This window comes from Chanos chanos, chromosome 10 (genome assembly GCF_902362185.1).
Source record: "Chanos chanos chromosome 10, fChaCha1.1, whole genome shotgun sequence".
NCBI classification, from domain to species: domain Eukaryota; kingdom Metazoa; phylum Chordata; class Actinopteri; order Gonorynchiformes; family Chanidae; genus Chanos; species Chanos chanos.
In genome coordinates, this window is record NC_044504.1 from 24,279,043 (window position 1) to 24,296,590 (window position 17,548).

The 17,548-nt window shown below is 41.6% G+C and overlaps 1 protein-coding gene across 1 annotated transcript; it reads left to right on the forward strand.

Moving 5' to 3' along the window:
• The first annotated feature begins 2,931 nt into the window (after positions 1-2,931).
• Positions 2,932-13,366, forward strand: scai (suppressor of cancer cell invasion). Its single transcript, XM_030787110.1, has 16 exons — positions 2,932-3,038; positions 5,942-6,037; positions 6,493-6,579; positions 6,697-6,795; positions 7,087-7,183; positions 7,291-7,389; positions 7,812-7,964; positions 8,229-8,330; positions 8,436-8,537; positions 9,812-9,890; positions 10,753-10,852; positions 11,220-11,301; positions 11,845-11,917; positions 12,480-12,653; positions 12,884-12,984; positions 13,220-13,366. The coding sequence occupies exons 1-16, from the start codon at positions 2,932-2,934 to the stop codon at positions 13,364-13,366; spliced, it is 1,698 nt and encodes a 565-aa protein (XP_030642970.1).
• Positions 13,367-17,548: the final 4,182 nt, after the last annotated feature.

Consider the following 17,548-nt stretch of genomic DNA (forward strand, 5'->3'; position numbering starts at 1 on the left):
CATGTACGCTGACAGGAACAAGTTACACCCTATAAAATATGATATCTGATTTAATTAAGAATGAAAAGTAAAACCAGAAGTGTTTATTCATACACATGTTAACGATAGCTTTGACAGTGACGTCGTCTGCTCATCTTGACCACCTCTTCCTCGGTGTGTTTTTGTAAAGGGAGTGTGAATGGGTCCGATATATCTGAATGGTTTTTATCGCATCGGCAGGTTTGTAGTAAAGCCAGTGCGAGGCACCAGTTTTAATGACGTCATCGTGCCCACGCAGGCTGCCAGGCATCTCTCTCTTTCTCTGTCTCTCTCTCTCTCACACTCACTCACTCACACACACACGCACACCTCCACCTCGTTTTAACACTACTCTAATACAACACTACACTACCGCAGCTGTCTGTAACTTTGTGTGTGGAATGTCACAGCCGAGCATAGATGCGTGGTTTATTGTCAAAGCTGTTCAGGGGCATAATATTTAAAGGGACATTTCAACTGGAGTTAACTTTTTGTGTAGCAAAGTCTAGTTTTGAGGCACTGAGTAGGAAATATGCTGTTTCTGCTAATGGATTTTGGCATCTGGGTCCAATAATTGGATGAAGGCTCTAATCAGAACCATGTGGTCCAGAGTGTATTAAAGCATGTGTTTTAATGAGGTGATGGTCTCACCTCACTCTCACGCTCAACCCCCCCCCCCCCTTTCCACTATCATGCCACTCCCACTGCCTCCTCCCGGAGGTATTGTCTCTCTCTCAAAAAATGGAGTTTGCTAAATGGCAGTTAAATTGCACTGGCCTAGTGTTGGTGAATTAGTATGAATTGCTCAGCAGAGATTTGGCTTAACCACAATACTGGTTTCTGTGTCATGAAGACCCCCTTTTTAATCCAGATGGAGTGATTTCACATGTTAATTGAGAGACACCTGTGTTGTGTTAGTGTTTATATGTGGGACTTTATGTGTAACATTATTGAGTGTCTGTATTGACTACAGATGATGTCATGAAAACCAGTCTAGTTAATTTGGATTTTTAGAGAAATACTGTTTTTTCTCATTCATGTCTAAGATTTCTGTCATATTAAGTTAAACATGCTTGTGGCGTCAGCACTTTCATGGATGTCAGCTACAGTTTGTCATGTCATCTTATGTGGTGTCAACTGGGATGTACTGCTGCTTCAGTTTGGTAATTCCACATGGAATTGTATCTCTCTCTCTCTCTCGCTCTCTCTCTCTCTCTCTCTCTCTCTCTCTCTCTCTCTCTCTCTCTCTCTCTCATATATTTGGTAGTTTTGGGTGTATTATTAAAGACCTGACTGGTTATTTGAGAGACGTGACATGACACATTGCAGTACAACAAAGACATGCATGTAGGCTACATGTTGTTTTTTTTTTTTTTAAATAATGTTACAGATTCTGTACTGCTGTTCAAATGTGAAGCTCACGTATTTTATGGCAAGAGGGGGTGTCTTTAAGAGAGTGATAGAAACGGACAGAGAAAGAGAGATACAGAGAGTGTGTATGTGGGTTAGACGGACAGTACAGTTGTTCACTAGCTCTCTCCTGCGCAGGCAAACACCACACTTTTAAGAATGAAAATACAGAGGGGCATTTACTTTAAGACAAAACTGGGCTGGGCTGGTTTGTCACTGTTGAGAACAAGGTAAAAATGTCATACACACATCCAAAGACAAAAATTCTCTTTCTCTCTGTGTTTTACCCCGTACGTGACATTTTCTTGGTTGCTGGTTGAAGGCTGGGATCGTATGGTTGGTCTGGTTGGTCTGTGTTTTGTAAACGTGTGGGTGTGTGAGAGGTTATGTATGAAGTTAGTGTGACTTCTTGGTCAGGCCAAGGTGTGTGGTGTGGAAAATACCCGACTTCTCCACTGTCACCAGATGGCTCATCTAGCACACAGAGATAGAAAAAAAGAGGGAGTATGTCACTAAAATCGCTACACAGGCATGTATTCAACCATAGACTGAAAACAGTTCATACACATTAGGTTTCTGTGTGTGTGTTTGTTCGATTGTGATCCAACAGCTGTGATCCTGTTTTTGCCTCAAGCATAACACCATAACATCCCTCCCTCGCTCTCTCTGTCCTCCTTCCTCCTTTCTCTCCATTCTCTCCTTCCCTTGAGCTCCAACATAGTTGTGTCCACTGCAACTGCTAGAGAAGTAGACAAACACATTGCACATATACCCACACCCACCACTGAGAGACCATGTGTGCTGGCATCTTGTTTGGTTGCGTTTCATTGGCTCATGGACCTACAGGCCAGCCAACCTCCACAAAAACTGTTTTCAGGACATGGCAAGGCAGTCTCTCTCTCTCTCTCTCTCTCTGTCTCACTCTCTCTCACACACACACACACATTGCAGTTCTCTGTTGAGCACACACTTGTGCAGACTTAAATAACTGTCAGTCAGAGTGGGACTCCAGTTCGATCAGTCTGCACATTGTGAGGTCTGGAGAGCTGGGTGTTGATGTAGAGTAACCATGCACAAACCATCTTAAGTCATCTCAAACTGTGTTTAGCCAAAATATGGAGACACAAGCATGCGCACACACAAGAGATGACAGACAGATGCTTTATGCTGTGTTATCCTGCCATAGTCTTTAACCTGACACTAGAGCTTTCATCCTTCTGTTGGTTAGAAGTATAACAGATCTCGAGGAACCTCAAAGACACCATTAGAAGCACCAAATCAGTCCTTATGTATTCAACATGGTTAAATTATTACAGCTATATAATTCAATACAGTCATAATTTCATTTGTTGTATTAATATGGGTGTATTATTCAGTGGGTTTTTCTAGGTTTATTTGGTTTATAAAAAAAGAATGAACAATTAGGAGGGATGATTGGTTTTTGATTATGCTTTGCTAACCGGTCATCTCCTCTCTCTCTGTGTTTGTGCATAAGCAGGGGCCATGACAGGGGTGGGGGCCGAGGATGACATCCCCTTGAGTGAGAGGAAGACTGTGACTGATTTCTGTTATCTACTGGACAAATCCAAACAGCTCTTCAACGGCCTCAGGTCAGCCTGGCTATTTGTGTGTCTATTTTCTGTGTCTGTGTATTTGTCTGTGTCTCTATATAAAAATAAAGCTCTCTCAGTACCCCGGATTTAGCTTTGAAGTGTTCACTGATGGAACCATTGCTACTTCAGCAGCAGAATCTTTCTGAAATCAAATTTAGTTCATATGTTGAGTAATTATTTTCTTAGCTGTTATTAGCTATACTAGTTTTCACACGTGACCTAAAGGGACGTTTAAGCGTTGTGGATGACCATTGTCTGTGATTCTCTTTCTTTCTCTCTGTCTCCCTCTATCACTGAATTATGTCTGTACCTCTTTGTAGTAGCCAGTTCTGGCACTTCTGTTGTATTTGACGTGAACTAAAGTGGTCCTCTCCCACCTCCTCATAATTGTGAATATCTTCAAAAAAAAAGAAAAGAAAAAAAAAAGGGAAACACGTCAGTCTGCGTTTTTCATTTTTCATCGTTCCTCCATAACCAGTGGGCTGAGTATGACTTAATCAGGCATTTTTAACTCATTCTATTTATAGGATGAGTCTGTCCATAGCTGCAGGCTCTCTCTCTCTCTCTCTCTCTCTCTCTCTCCTTCCCTCCCTCCCCCCATTCTGATGTGAAGCTGAGGCGGTAGAGGTATATGTCTGCTTAGTTGTCTTGGTTGCTAGACCTGATTGCCACACTTCTCTCTGTAATAAGCTGTGTAATTCCCCCTCTTTCTTGCTGTGTGTGTGTGTGTGTGTGTGTTTGTTTGTGTAAGAATCAGAAAGGATGTTTAATGTCATTGTAACTTCCATAAGTAAGAGAAAAAGGGGGGGGAAGGGTGTAACCGGAGAAGAGATGATTCATTTAAAAGAAAAGAAAGGCTTCACACATGATCACACACAAATATGGTTTTTTTTCTTGTTTTTTTTTTTTTTTTTTAGAAATGTTAATGTTTGAAACCCGTGAGAACCATTTCTTTTCCTCTGAGAGCACATCCTGAGGGATGTGTGGGGACAAGCTCTTAACATGCAGTAACCATGCTGCAGCATGCTGGATTACAGCCTCTTTAGATCACAGCAACTGCAGTAGTGCTCTGCTGCAAGACTGTGAACCTGCTACAATACACCTGCTGTTGCATTTCTTAAAGCTCTTCTGACATGCGGACTGTCTGTCTAGTGTTAATGTTCCTCAGAAGTTGCTTTGGCAGAAATATTGACTTCATATGTCATACGTTACACCAAGAGAGATTTGCCTCATGTATTCCCATGGTGTCCAGCTAGGATATGCTACTTGGTAGAATCTTTAGCCAGAGGAATGATTCACACCCCGACTTGTAGAGTCATTTTAAGGTAAGAACAAGACAGTGAAAGATGAAGAATTGGCCAACCTTTCCTTTAAGAATATGACCATGTTTTCAGACAAACTCCTTTTAAACTCAGTTTTGAAACTTGAGAGTTTAGTTTGGGGACGGTTTCGGAATCTGGGGCACATTGGCCCCTTTCCCAAGTCTCAGGGGGAGGAGTCTTAGTCATAAACTGGAATAAGCCTGCCCTCATGCCCTGTTTCTGTATGCTAATTGGCCTGGGAGTGTGTGATTGGTGGAAATGGGAACTGGGGGTGGTTACCAGTGGCCCTGTTTTGCTTCTGATCATCACCCCACTGAACAGAGGAAGGAGGGGGGACTATTATTATTGGTCTCATTTCTTCACCATTTCTTCACCTGTTCTTTCTCTCCTTCTCTCTGTCTTCCCTCTTTCTTGCTTTCTCTTTCTCAGCTTTATTCTGTCTGTCTCATCCATTCTATGTCTTTCATTCTTGAACACAGCCTTGCGCTCTCTCTCTCTCTCTCGCCCACTTTTTCTGATTCTGACTCTGATTCAACCCTTTAGAGTCAGAATCAGCGTTCTCATTTGATGTCTTCTGTCTGCCATTTTACCCTCTTACCTTCTGAAAGTCACGTATTGCACAATTATATTTATAGAAGGTAGTTGAAGGCCAGCCTCCTCTAGCTGTTCACCACCTAGAAACAAATACGCAGAGAAAGAGAGAGAGAACATGTCATGACAATGTAGCAGCGTGGCTAAGACATATGGTTCACTTTCATCACCCTTACAAGCACAGAGCATGTTCTTTTACACTGCACATGCATACACACATGACCTTGCAGACAGTGTAAGTCAGAATGAAGATGTGGTGATACTGCATTTCAGTTCATTCTCTTTTGTCATCAGTTTACCGCCCTCATGCACGGTTGTTGTATCTGCTCTGGATGAGTCTGAAAGAATCTCTCTGTGTACCTACCCTCAGGTGACCCCCACACACTTGCATATCCTGTTGGTGTGTGTATGTGTGAATCATTTCTTGGTCGCAGTCACGGGCTCCCTCCACATACCCTCTCTGCATATGTTGTCATGACAACACTCCCTACGATAACAATAGCGCCCAGGGCTGTGTGGGGTATAGAGGGAGTCAGAGGGAGAGGAGAGGAGAGGAAAGGAGGGGTGGAGGGGGGGGGGGGGGGCGCGTATAGCTGATGGGCTCAGCTCATCAGATTCCGTCACATCACCACTGCTATGACTCATTCAATCCACAGCCCAAACATACACATACAGACACGCTCTCACCCATCCACCCCCCCCCCTCCTTTCTCTCTCTCACACTCTCTCTCTCTCTCTCTCTCTCTCTCTCTCTCCCTCTGTGACTCACTCTCCTTTATTTCTCAGTTTATTGAGCCTCATTGACAGTGACATAGCAACTAACAATTTGTGCTGCCAAACCACTGATAAAAAAAACAAAAACAAACGTTGATCTTTTAAAAAGACACGAATGCTGTTGACTGCGGTAAAGGCAGAAATGAGTTTTTAACGATATGTAATTATGTAACATAACATTTACCTTTTTCTCGCACTCGCTCTTCCCTGTAGAGATCTCCCTCAGTATGGGCACAAGCAGTGGCAGTCCTATTTTGGCCGAACTTTTGATGTCTACACCAAGCTGTGGAAATTTCAACAGCAACACAGGTCTGACAAAGAAAGAGAGAAAGTTTGATTTAGTCAAATGTGGGGTTGAGAGGGCAAATGGGTTAATGAGGATGTAATAAATAATGTGGAGAGGTGCATTACTAAACCATATCAAAGCATATTTAATGTAAATTAGAAAAAAAGGAAGAAACGTGTACCTCTAAAAGATGAATCAGCCGAGCACGTGAAGGAGAGTCGAATTGAGAAAGAAAAAAGACAGAACAGGGCGGGACAAAGAGCAGATGAAAAAGTCTTTAATGGAAGATAAGGAGAGTCACTGAGTGATTAAGAAAGAGAGGGAGATGATTGCAGAGTGCAGAAATTAAAAAGACGCCAATGCATCTGATTTAATTTTTCCATTGAATAGTACTCTAATTATTAAATGTCCAAATAAGCATACATTGCTCGTTGTATGTTTGTGTGTGTGTGTGTGTGTGTGTGTGCTGTGATAACAGACAGGTTTTAGATAACCGGTATGGTCTGAAGAGGTGGCAGATTGGGGAGGTGGCCTCTAAAATTGGTCAGCTGTATTACCACTACTAGTAAGTCCCTTATGCATACATACAATATAGCTTCAATATTTTGCCTCCAATGTAAGTCAGCCATTTTGGTTCTGATGTAACAGTTGCACCCTCTCTAATACATTTCTCCCCCTTTAGCTTGCGGACATCTGAAACCAGCTATCTGAATGAGGCGTTTTCTTTCTACTCTGCCATTCGCCAGCGATCTTACTATTATCAAGTCAACAAAGAGGATCGGTAAGTCAGCCAGAAACAAAGGCAAACTGTATTGCGTCTGAGAGCAGTAAGAAAAAACAGCATTTAAAATGAAGGGGTTTCACACGAAGAAGTGAACCGTTTGGTTACTGTTTAGTTCTTCTTTTACGTCATTTGTTCATGCATTTTTATACATTCTGGTTTGTTTTTCTAAACACTTTCTCCATCCTCTTTTCCCCTCTCATCCTCTCCTTCCATCACTCTGTCATCCTACTCTCTCATTACCATCATCATCACTCCTCCCTCCCCCACTACCTCCACCTCTCTCCCCAGGCCTGAGTTAGTGGTGAAGAAATTGAGGTATTATGCTCGCTACATCGTAGTTTGTTTGCTGCTCAATAAAATGGACCTGGTCAAAGTTTTGGTCAAAGTGAGTATACAACAGATGCTTTTAAAAATTGTGTGTGTGTGTGTGTGTGTGTGTGTGTGTGTGTGTGGGAACATAGACCCATCTGCTTTCTCTGCCCAATTGTTAAGGAGTTATCTGAGGAGATTGAGGACTATACACAGCGTTTTAACACAGAGGATCAGCTGGAGTGGAATCTGGTCCTACAGGAGGTGGCATCTTTCATAGAGGTCAGAAATACACCCATTTAACGTCAGACAGACCAAATCATATTAGATTTTATGAGCACCAGACTACCTTAAATAACTTTACTGATGTAAAAGTAAATCACCGCAAACCTTTACCACCTTAATGCATTTCCCAGCTAAATCTTTTGCCGCCTTAACGCAGGCTACTTTAAAACCTTTAGCACACTAAACCACTCAAAAATCTCCACTGTCTTGAAATGGAACCTCATTTTCTCTCCTGAAACCTATATTGCCCTTACCCTCATTTAAAACCCAATTCAGATCATCTGAAAACCAATACGCAGACACAGTGAATACATATACAACTGCACAGTGTTTTTTTGCTTGGCCGTGTTCTTGGGCAACAGTGATTTCATCTGTATTGTTTGTATTTTGCGTGTGTTTATGTGTGTGTGCGTGCGCAGGCGGACCCAGTGATGGTTCTGAATGATGATAACGCAGTGGTAGTGATGTCCAATCGGCTGCAGGAGGGGAGTGTCCCCCCGCTAGAGCAGGGCATGGTGGTTGGCCAGCTGAACCTGGCAGATGCGCTCATCATTGGCAACTGCACCACTCAGGTAGGTCACTCTGGGAACAGTCATGGCTCCCATTCACACCATCCTTTAATAAACAGCATTTAAGGAGCAATTTTAGTGTATAATAAGGTGTGATAACTTGTGGTTCACAAACAAACAGCCAACAACAAAAAAAACGTGTGGGATGCTCCTCTGAAATGTCTGTATGTGTGTGTATGTTTGTGTTTGTCTGGTGTTGTGTGGGTGTGTGTGTGTGTGTGTGTGGGTGTTGGTGTATGTGTCTGGTCTTGTGCCTTGTGTGTTTAGGTGAAGTTCAGTGAGCTGACCATTGATATGTTCCGTATGCTTCAAGCCCTGGAGAGAGAACCAGTTAACCTGGCCACACAGTCAACCAAACCTGGAACACTCGTAGGATTATTTGTCTGTCATGCTGTTCTGTTTATACACTAACACACGTACATATACAAATATCTGTGTGTCTGTCTGCTGACAGATATGTGTGTGCGTTTGTAGGAGCCCACGGAGAAGCCAGCTAAGAGAGAGAACCCTCACAAATACCTGCTATATAAACCAACGTTCAGCCAACTCTACACCTTCCTCTCAGCCTCCTTCAAGGTCAGCAGCTCTCCTCTCTCTCTCCCCACCCCTCTCTCTCTCTCTTCCTCTCTCTTTCTCTCTCTCCAGTCTCACAGTAGAGTTAAGGTATTTGTCCATATGATATAAGGGATACAGAATCATCTGAGAAAACATAAACAATATGAAATGGCCTAAACGGACTTTCACTCCATTTTAAAACAATCAGAAGCATAGAAAAATAAACATAAAATCGCTCACCAAATATATTTGCCTCTGTTGGGTTGTGGCAGTAGAAATTTAACTATCCCCTGAGCTTTCTACAATATCTCTGTTGGGGAATCAAGCTAAATCTCCCTAATTCTTCTCTCAATGCATTCCAGGCTCATCCTCCTCCCTACAGCGTCTTTGTCTTGCTCTTTTGCTCTTTTTTTGAGTCCTCTGGGACACCGTCTGTTCCTAATCCAGCTCTCCAATGAATCAGACTCAGTGACTGTATCTCTGCTTATGCAAGTGGATCTGTGCTCTGTGTGTGTGTGTGTGCGTGTGTGCTTGTGTGTGTGTGCGCGCGCGCGTGTGTTTGTGTGTGTGTGTGTGTGCGCGTGCATGCGCATGCCTGTAAGTGTGTGCGTGTGTGCGTGTGTGTGTGAGAGCACGTGTGTGCACATGCCTGTGTGAATGTGTGTGTGTAGGTGGGTAGGGAGGGGAGGGTGGGTAGCGTTGGCACATTACTGTAGTGTTACTCAGTGCTGAGTTGCGAGTGTCAGTGTGTTTGGCTGCCAGGCTGCAGCATTTCTCAGACGTGTGAAGAGTGAAGCAGAGTCTCGCATATGAATCTCATTCAGACACACAGTCTCTCCCTCTCCTGCCCTCCCTTATGTTTGTCTCTCTCTTTTTCTTCCCTGCCTTTTTTTTCAAAGCACTGCCATTACAGTCTCTTTAATATAAAATCTTTCTGTTTATCCCCTTCTATTTCTTAGCATTACCTCTGTTCTCTCTCTCTTTATCTGTATGTGTGTGTGTGCGTGCGTGCAAGAGTGTGAGTTGACCAAGTTCATTGTCATGAAGACATATTAATAACAAGCTTTTGTAACATCTGCAGTAAATTTGCTTTCTCAAATTTTGTCTGAAATCTGGAATCAATTTTCAAAAGTCTTAAGCCATACTGTTTGTGCAAGGATTACTATTATTTTATTTCATAACCTTTTTAGAGTCAGTTCTGTACAGTTAAATTTTATGGTAATTGGAATATTTATATGCTGGTTGTGCTCTGCCCCCTGATAGGCTCACAGTTATTTTATTATGCATTTTTTCAGGAGCTGCCAGCCAATAGCGTTCTACTGATGTATCTGTCAGCCACAGGGGTCTTCCCCACTGGACGGCCAGATTATGAAGGTAAACCACGTCACAACTTCTTCAAGTTTAAGCATAGAATGACAGAAACTTGGAGAAAGACAAAGTGATTATTCCCCTAAGACTTACATAGGCGATTGTGGATTTGGGGTGGTAGTGTTTTAGAAGTGGCTGAGCAGGATTTGAGTCCTGATCATGGTGGACGAGACATTAAATCCCAAGGCTGTCCCAAGGGGTGTGTGACCTCTGACAAAGGAAATATGTGTGAATTGGTCTGGATGAGAGCAACACTTAAGTGTAATGTAAGTGTTCGACAGATGTTTTCTCCCTCTCTCTTTCTGTTGCTTTCTTCCCCAAATCTCTTTCTTTCTCACTGCCCCTCTTTGTCCTCTTCCAAACTGCCACATAACAGATCCACGCTGTGTTCCGTGAACTTCTGTAAAGACGCGTAAAAACAGTTAGATTTTCCTGCTGGAGAGCAACCTGTTCCCGTAATGATTCTTCATCTATTTGTATCCTTCTGCTGAACAGACGACCGCTTGTCTTGCCATGTTTAAAGGAGGGAAACCCAGCTGCAAATCCTGTGTGGCAGGGAGGTTTCAGTGTTGGGATGTGGTAGTTGAGTCAGAGAAGGAATAAACCCAGCTTGCCCTCTCTCTTCTTTCTCTCTCTCTTAGATGGATTGATTTCTCTCCTTCTCTCAGACAGTGCTCTATTTCAGCTGTTATTGATCCTTGCTGTGTGTTATGGGCGATTGATTCCACTCTAAGTGTGTAAGCAGGGTTTGAGTTATACCCCCTGGGACAGAGAGAGACTCTGGAGATGCTCTGGATATAGAAAAACTATATTTCTCTCTCTCTCTCTCTCTCTCTCTCTATGCGTTTGTGTGTGCGTATGATCCCAGGGCCATATGATTTCGGGGGAGTGTTGACGAATTCTAATCGTGATGTGGTGAATGGAGAGACAGTACAGAAGAGGAATCAGGCACAGAAAGAGATGCATTGGTGAGAGTCTCCTGATTTTGATTGCAGACATATTTTCCAGGCCTGAACCTAAATGCCAGCTTCATATACCCCCGTTATAGTTCGATGCTTCAGCAAATCATGTCCAGCTCTAATCTAAGACACCTCTGAATGATGGTTGTGTGTGTGTGTGTGTTTTAACTTAGTGATGTTGACTGGTCTGAGTGTTGTTTAGGTGCAGACTGTGACTAGTATTGGAGGATTAACAGCACTGCAGGATGACTTGATACAGCTGAGATAAAAGCTAAATAATGAGTCTGCTTAAATTCTGCCCTGTATCATCATAACACACCAATGAACCCTTCAAAAAATTGTGTGTGTGTGTGGTGTGTGTGTGTGTGTGTTTCAGTCTGCACCCAGGAGATCTCTACCCCTTCACCAGGAAGCCGCTGTTCGTCATTGTGGACTCTTCTAACAGCACTGCTTATAAGGTGACAAGCATACATGTAGCCATACTCATACAGACAGAAATGCACACACACAGCACACACAACACATAGACACACGTGCATACACATGCTACTCCTCTTTGCTCCAATAGGTCTCATGTCATTGCAGTACCAATCTTTGACCTCACTTGCTCATTCATAATTCACCAGCAGAGGAAATATGGCAATGCTATAAATAAAACAACACAAAACACCGTGATGGGATCATTTAAATGAATAGAAAGAGAGACCAAGAGACTCACCTACAGATAAAAGGCAGAGTCTGAACAGTATTTGATCATTTATTCATACATCAGTGACTAATGTGCCATTCTTTTGTTTTTGGAGCATTCTACATCTCTGAGAAAGACCATTAAAAAACAGAGCAGTAGGTTTTAGTGTGATAGATTGCCCCCTGGTGTTTTGTTACTGGGACTGCATTTTAAAGGCACGCTGTTAGGTCACATGTGCTGCATCTTTTTTGTAATATTAATCATCATTTTATACTTACTTTCTTGCTATCTCTGTTTTGTTCTCTCTTTTTAGAATTTTTCCAATCTCTTTGGACAGCCTTTGGTGTGTCTGCTGTCTCCCACAGTGTATCCTAAAAGCATGCAAGGTCTCTTTTAAATCACTATTTATTATATTACCTATCAGTTGCTACTCATTATTATTATTATTATTATAATTATTGTTGTTGTTGTTGTTGTTGTTTTTATTATTATTACTACGACTACTACTACTACTACTACTACTATTATTATTATTGTTATTGTTATTACTTATTATTAAAGATGACAATGGTGATATTGATGCTGCAGATTAATACACATGTTAACTATGCTTTTGTTAGTGATATTTCATGAGTGTGTACACAGCGCTGTAGATTTCGATAAAATTTGTGCCTGTGTGACATAAATGCAGTAAGATGTTTACATTGGATTAGATACGATTTAGAACCTTGTACGAGCTAAAAAGCAAAGAGAAGTGCTAAAACAAAAACTAGTCTCATCAAGGCCTGACTAATACCATAGTATATCAACACATGCTCTCACAGGAAAAACTGTTTTCATGTGCCTTCACGGTCTGTAGCACCTGCAGTGTTTTGGCTTCTGTTTACTCATCATGCTCTTTCCTCGCCTTTTCTTTCTCTCGTTCTCATCTCATCCTATCCGTCATAGACCAATCGCAGCGCGGCAGTCTCTTCACTCTCTTCCTGTACTGTCCTCTTATGGGCTTCCTGTCCGTGTGTGGCCTCACCAGTATGAGGCAGGGATTATGGGAAAAGGCCCAGGAGCTCCTGCGCAAAGCCAACCGAGACATTGGCCAAATCATCACCAGCTCACGAACTATAGGTATACGAACCAGAGAGATGCTACACTGTCTGAAAGACTTTCACTAATGTCTAGTAACATATGAATTCATTTTATATATCAGCTGAATAAGTTTCTGAGTCTTTGTGTATGCAAAGAAAACAGCGATGAACAGAAGTTATTTCGTTTTCTCTGTAGCCATATTTGAGGTTTTATTTGCCACCTGATGGCTAATGTCTATAACTGTGGTTTGAATGCGTGTTGTGTTGTAGACCAGGCCTTCCTGCAGTTCTATGGAGATGAGTTTCTGAGACTACTCATGATCAGATTCACGTTCTGCTGCGCAACGCTCAGAATGCACAAACTCTTCCGGGTAAACACACACGCACACACAGAACTCCCGAATACCTTGATCTTAAATTAAGTCATTTAATCCAAATGCGCAGACTCTATCTGCGGTGAGTTCATGCACAATTGATATCATTAGCGTCTGTTTACTTAATGAATCATTTATTCGTTTTTTATTCGATTTGGTTTCTATCATTCACAATACAGCCCTACATACAGTCTGGATTACCGTTGCAGAAAATGTATGTTTGTCTGCATAGGAGGCGCGGAGCTTTCCGGAGTCGTACCCCTCGCTGCCCAAACAAGAGATTGTGGAGAACGCCCTGATACAGAAACATGTCATGGAACTGGCAGCCATTTTGGACGTGCAGAACCTCTTCAGCGACGGCCTGCTGGATAACTACTGAGCATTCACGCACACACTCACTCTCACAGCCCGTGTCCTGTATGTAGACCCCTTTTGATTGAACTGGTCAGTTCCATAACCAGTAAACATTTACATCTAGATAGTTTTTAACATTAAAAAAAAAAAAAAGAGGTTCATCTTTGTGGCCTACGATTTACAGTTTGTGTCATGTTCAAATATCTTTTGTAGATGCAAATGATAATACACACATTCACACAAAACATTTACATACCTTTAAGTATGGATACACACATTTATTTAAGACAAATAAAATCTAAGTGTAGTACCACACATAAAGACACATTCTCTCTTACACACACACGCATACACAAACACACACACACACGCACACACTCAAGATGAAATAGGGCAGCTATCCTCAGTTGATACTGATGGAGAAGAACAAGGGAAAGTGAGGAGTGTCGGATTCAAAACATAGTTAAGGGGAGGAACATGAGTCCTTTCCAAAGATGGATACTGCCTGACAGTTTCTTCCAGAAGTCTGTGCAAAGATGAGACTTCCTTACATGCTAAGAGGCTATCTGCTCTCAACGCAAACGTTTACATGACCTATTTCATTGAGAGCGTCTTTGCATGTGTCGGTTTTTTTGTTTTTTTTGTCTTTCACATTGCTTGCCTTTTTCTTTGTTTCTCTTTCTTGTCATTTTTTAAAAGAAAATCTCAGTTGTTGTTTTTTTTTTTTTTCTGTGAATGTGTGAACCCAAACTTGTGTCGGTGGAGCATTAGACAGTAGCGGAGTGCCTCTGTCTGAACCGTGTTAGCCCATCTGTAATTTAGTGACATTTTGAAGAGAGAATATGAAATTCAGTGTAAATTTTTCCCACAGAACACAGACTTTTTAGCATGTCCTTTTACTGAAGTCAAACAATAGGCAGATCTGTGCAGTCTAATATTATCTTTTTCATTAATAATTGGAGACGGTCCATGAGAATCTGAAAACAAGCAAGTATGTGTCCAAATATATATATACTGTATCTCTCTCTTTCTATATATATATATATATATATATATTTAAAAATATGCATAGTAATATAACAGAACAGCTGTAATTGGTATGGAGAGATGTGTCCATCTTGCATATGTTTGGGTCACCCACTTACAGAAGACAATGTAAAGATGTTTCAGCCCTACCAGCAGTGGAGGGTGCTATCCCAAAGTGGAATTTTCTGAATGGACATAATACTGTCTCATGTCTACCCCCTGTGGCTGTAAGGTGAACTGCAGCCAGACATTCTACATTCCAATGAGGCATGGTGAGAGAATTTCCATTAGTCACATTATCGAGACAGTGTTGTCTCAAGAAGAAGGAAAAAAATATTACAAGCCAAGTGGCAGTTCTTGTTTTTTGTTTTATTTTCTTTTAATTTGTTTGTACAGTTTAGTCCTATCGATATTACTGATAATGAGAAGTAATAATATTAGCCTTGCACTTTAAACGTGTTGAAGTTTGACATGAAGTTTGTGCCGTGGGGGTAAGGGCGTGTCCCAAAGCAACTGTTCCGCTGTCTGTTACCCCTCAGTCTCTGTTTGTCCAGATGCCTTTGAACCCTTTACAATACTCAAAACTCAAATCAGGATACACAGACTTGAACACTACAACAATAACAGTTTAATGAAGTTTGTGGAATTGAATGTCAAAGTCCCACCCCTTTTCAGAGCACTCTGATATGATTGGACACTGTTATTCCTCTGAGGGCAGAACTGCAATTTGATTTGTAGCCAGTTACACGGGACCAACAAATCCAAGCACTAAGAATGAAAGAACATAAGCACAAACTACTCTATTGATTTTCCATCTCACGCTCTCTGTTTTTGGCACTTAGTCTACTCCCTTTAGATTCAGACTCCTTCCACTATATACTGCCTCCCCACCCCATGTTCAAACTGGTCCCATCACATCCCGACTCCTTATGCATTTAGACCCCACCTGCATATTCTGCCCCACCCCCTCCCCTTGACCTGTCTCCTCCCACCCACACTTTTTTTTTTACCCCTTTTTCATTATCTGTGACCTCTGGACTGTACATGTCTGTATTTTTTTTTTTTTTTAAATCATTCTCTCGACTGAAGACCTCACAGATGTTTTACAGTGTCAGTTACCTAGTCACTGCCAAACAGAATGTTTCTCCCTCTCTTCCATCTGAAGATGTATGAGCCCCACAGACAGATCTAATGTATTGTTTACCTCAATTCCCATAGTAGGAAGGAGAGAGAGATATATAGGGGGAGAGACAGACAGAGAGAGTGCGAGAGAGAGATGGACAGACAATAACAGCTAAAAGCACAGGCATCCATGCAGTGTGTATATGGGAGTGACCAAACTCAAATACCGCAGAACAGCTCTTAGCAGATTAAAACTCTGTCACTTACTGTCGGACAAGTACGGTTTAAGCAGTGCACAGAAACAGTACTTTTGAAAATGCATGTTTTATTGATCAGTTGATTGGTAATTACCTCCTATTCATCACTGAAAGTTAAGACTTTCTGATAAAGCCCTTTCTGATAAAGTTTCCCCACCTGGGGATTAATATAGTGTTATGTTATCTTATCTTAAACACTGACCTGAATCACAATGGTTACAGTGCAATGAATCATTTTTTGGGGGGGGGGGTGTTTATTGAAATGCACCCAGGGTGTTAGCGTTTCTTTGTAGATGTTGGGGCCAGATCTGAATTCCCTTATTTGGTTAGTATGTGCGTGTGCGTGCGTGTGTGTTTTTCCTGCCACTCTTGTGGGATACAGTGAAGAATATGTGTAGAGGTTAGAGGACTCTTACTTGATAAGATAAAGGGGTTCTTGAGTCGCTAGTTGAATCCATCATCTTGCATTGTCCAGTTGTAGTGTTTTCAAATAATTTCAAATCAGAACAGTGTTTGCTCCCATCTGTTTGTAGATTATATTTGATGTTATATTTGTTGTTGAGTTTTGAGAGAAGTAAGACAACGTGATAACAAAAACATGCCAGCGTTTGTTTGTTTGTTTTTTTTTTCCCCCCAGAATGCTCTTTAAGAATATTAAAAGTTTATGACTGTTTTGATTAATGTGAGTACATGTGAGTTATGTGAGTAATGAGTCTTTCTCTCCATCTGACTGCGTGTGTATGCATTGTCAGAACAGTATAAATCAATAGAAACATTTTGGCTTGAAATTTTGTCAAAGCTCATTAACTTCTCTTTGTTTCATCACGCTGTAAAGCATGAAAGCGCTATAGATTGGGGTTTTCATTAAGTTAGACCTTGGCCTCACACAGGCCTCTTGTATTTATGAGAATGCGACTTGTTGGGTCTTGATTCTCAATGAGGAACAACAGTGACTGTCGAATGTTTCTTTTGGGTTAAATACTCTGAAGACACCTCCAGTTAACTATGAATTCAGCTAAATCACTTTTAAATGCTCTTCAGTGAGTCTTCAATCGCTGTCTTGTTTCTACAACATCTCTATCTTATTTATATATTCATTTCCTCATATCTTATGGATGCAATATGGCAATTATCATTGACATTCAACAACAAAATAAGTACTGTCTCAGAGTGCTGCAAGGAGAGACAATCCAATAGAAAAATACTGCCTTCACATTCTTAAACAGTGACAGTTACTGAATGAATAGAAAGATCTGTACACTATTTGAAACACTGTGTCCTGTCAGCCACCACGCTGTAAAATTCCTTCATCCTCCTGGGAGATTCAATGTCTCTGTGGGAAAGTGTGGCAAACAGGTTTGGCCTCAATAAGGGCTACACCCAAGATACTACAGTGATGCGTCCTGCAGTAGAAATGACCCTAAAACCAGGCAGCCCTAAAAGGGAAACTAGGGCATCACATAATTCCTCTGGAGATAATTTGGCACCGTCTCATCCATCGTGGCTCGTGCCTGGTCCTTCGTTCTTCTCAACTTCCCCTAAAAGAAACCAGCCTGACCTGATCTACTTAATTATATGGTCAGGTACATCGTTGGTTTTACATAAGCCAAAAAACTACAAAGGCATGTAAATCTTGACCCAACATGCAAAAGTACCCTGAGGGTAGTTCCATCGTTGCTGCAATTATCTTAGTTTAGAAACTAGCCAGTGTCCAAAGAGTATCTACTAATCCCGTAGGTGAAGACTTGTTCAAAACTGAAAAGATGATGTTGAAAGACGAGTAAATGAAGGAGTGACCAGTC

What these genes read in the sequence shown, in the direction of transcription:
- scai (XM_030787110.1), top strand. Translation starts at nt 2,932, where the DNA reads ATGACAGGGGTGGGGGCCGAGGATGACATCCCCTTGAGTGAGAGGAAG. An exon ending in TGGTCAAAGTTTTGGTCAAA is followed by an intron (nt 7,184 to 7,290) that starts GTGAGTATACAA and finishes CCAATTGTTAAG; the next exon opens with GAGTTATCTGAGGAGATTGA. An exon ending in CACCAGCTCACGAACTATAG is followed by an intron (nt 12,654 to 12,883) that starts GTATACGAACCA and finishes GTTGTGTTGTAG; the next exon opens with ACCAGGCCTTCCTGCAGTTC.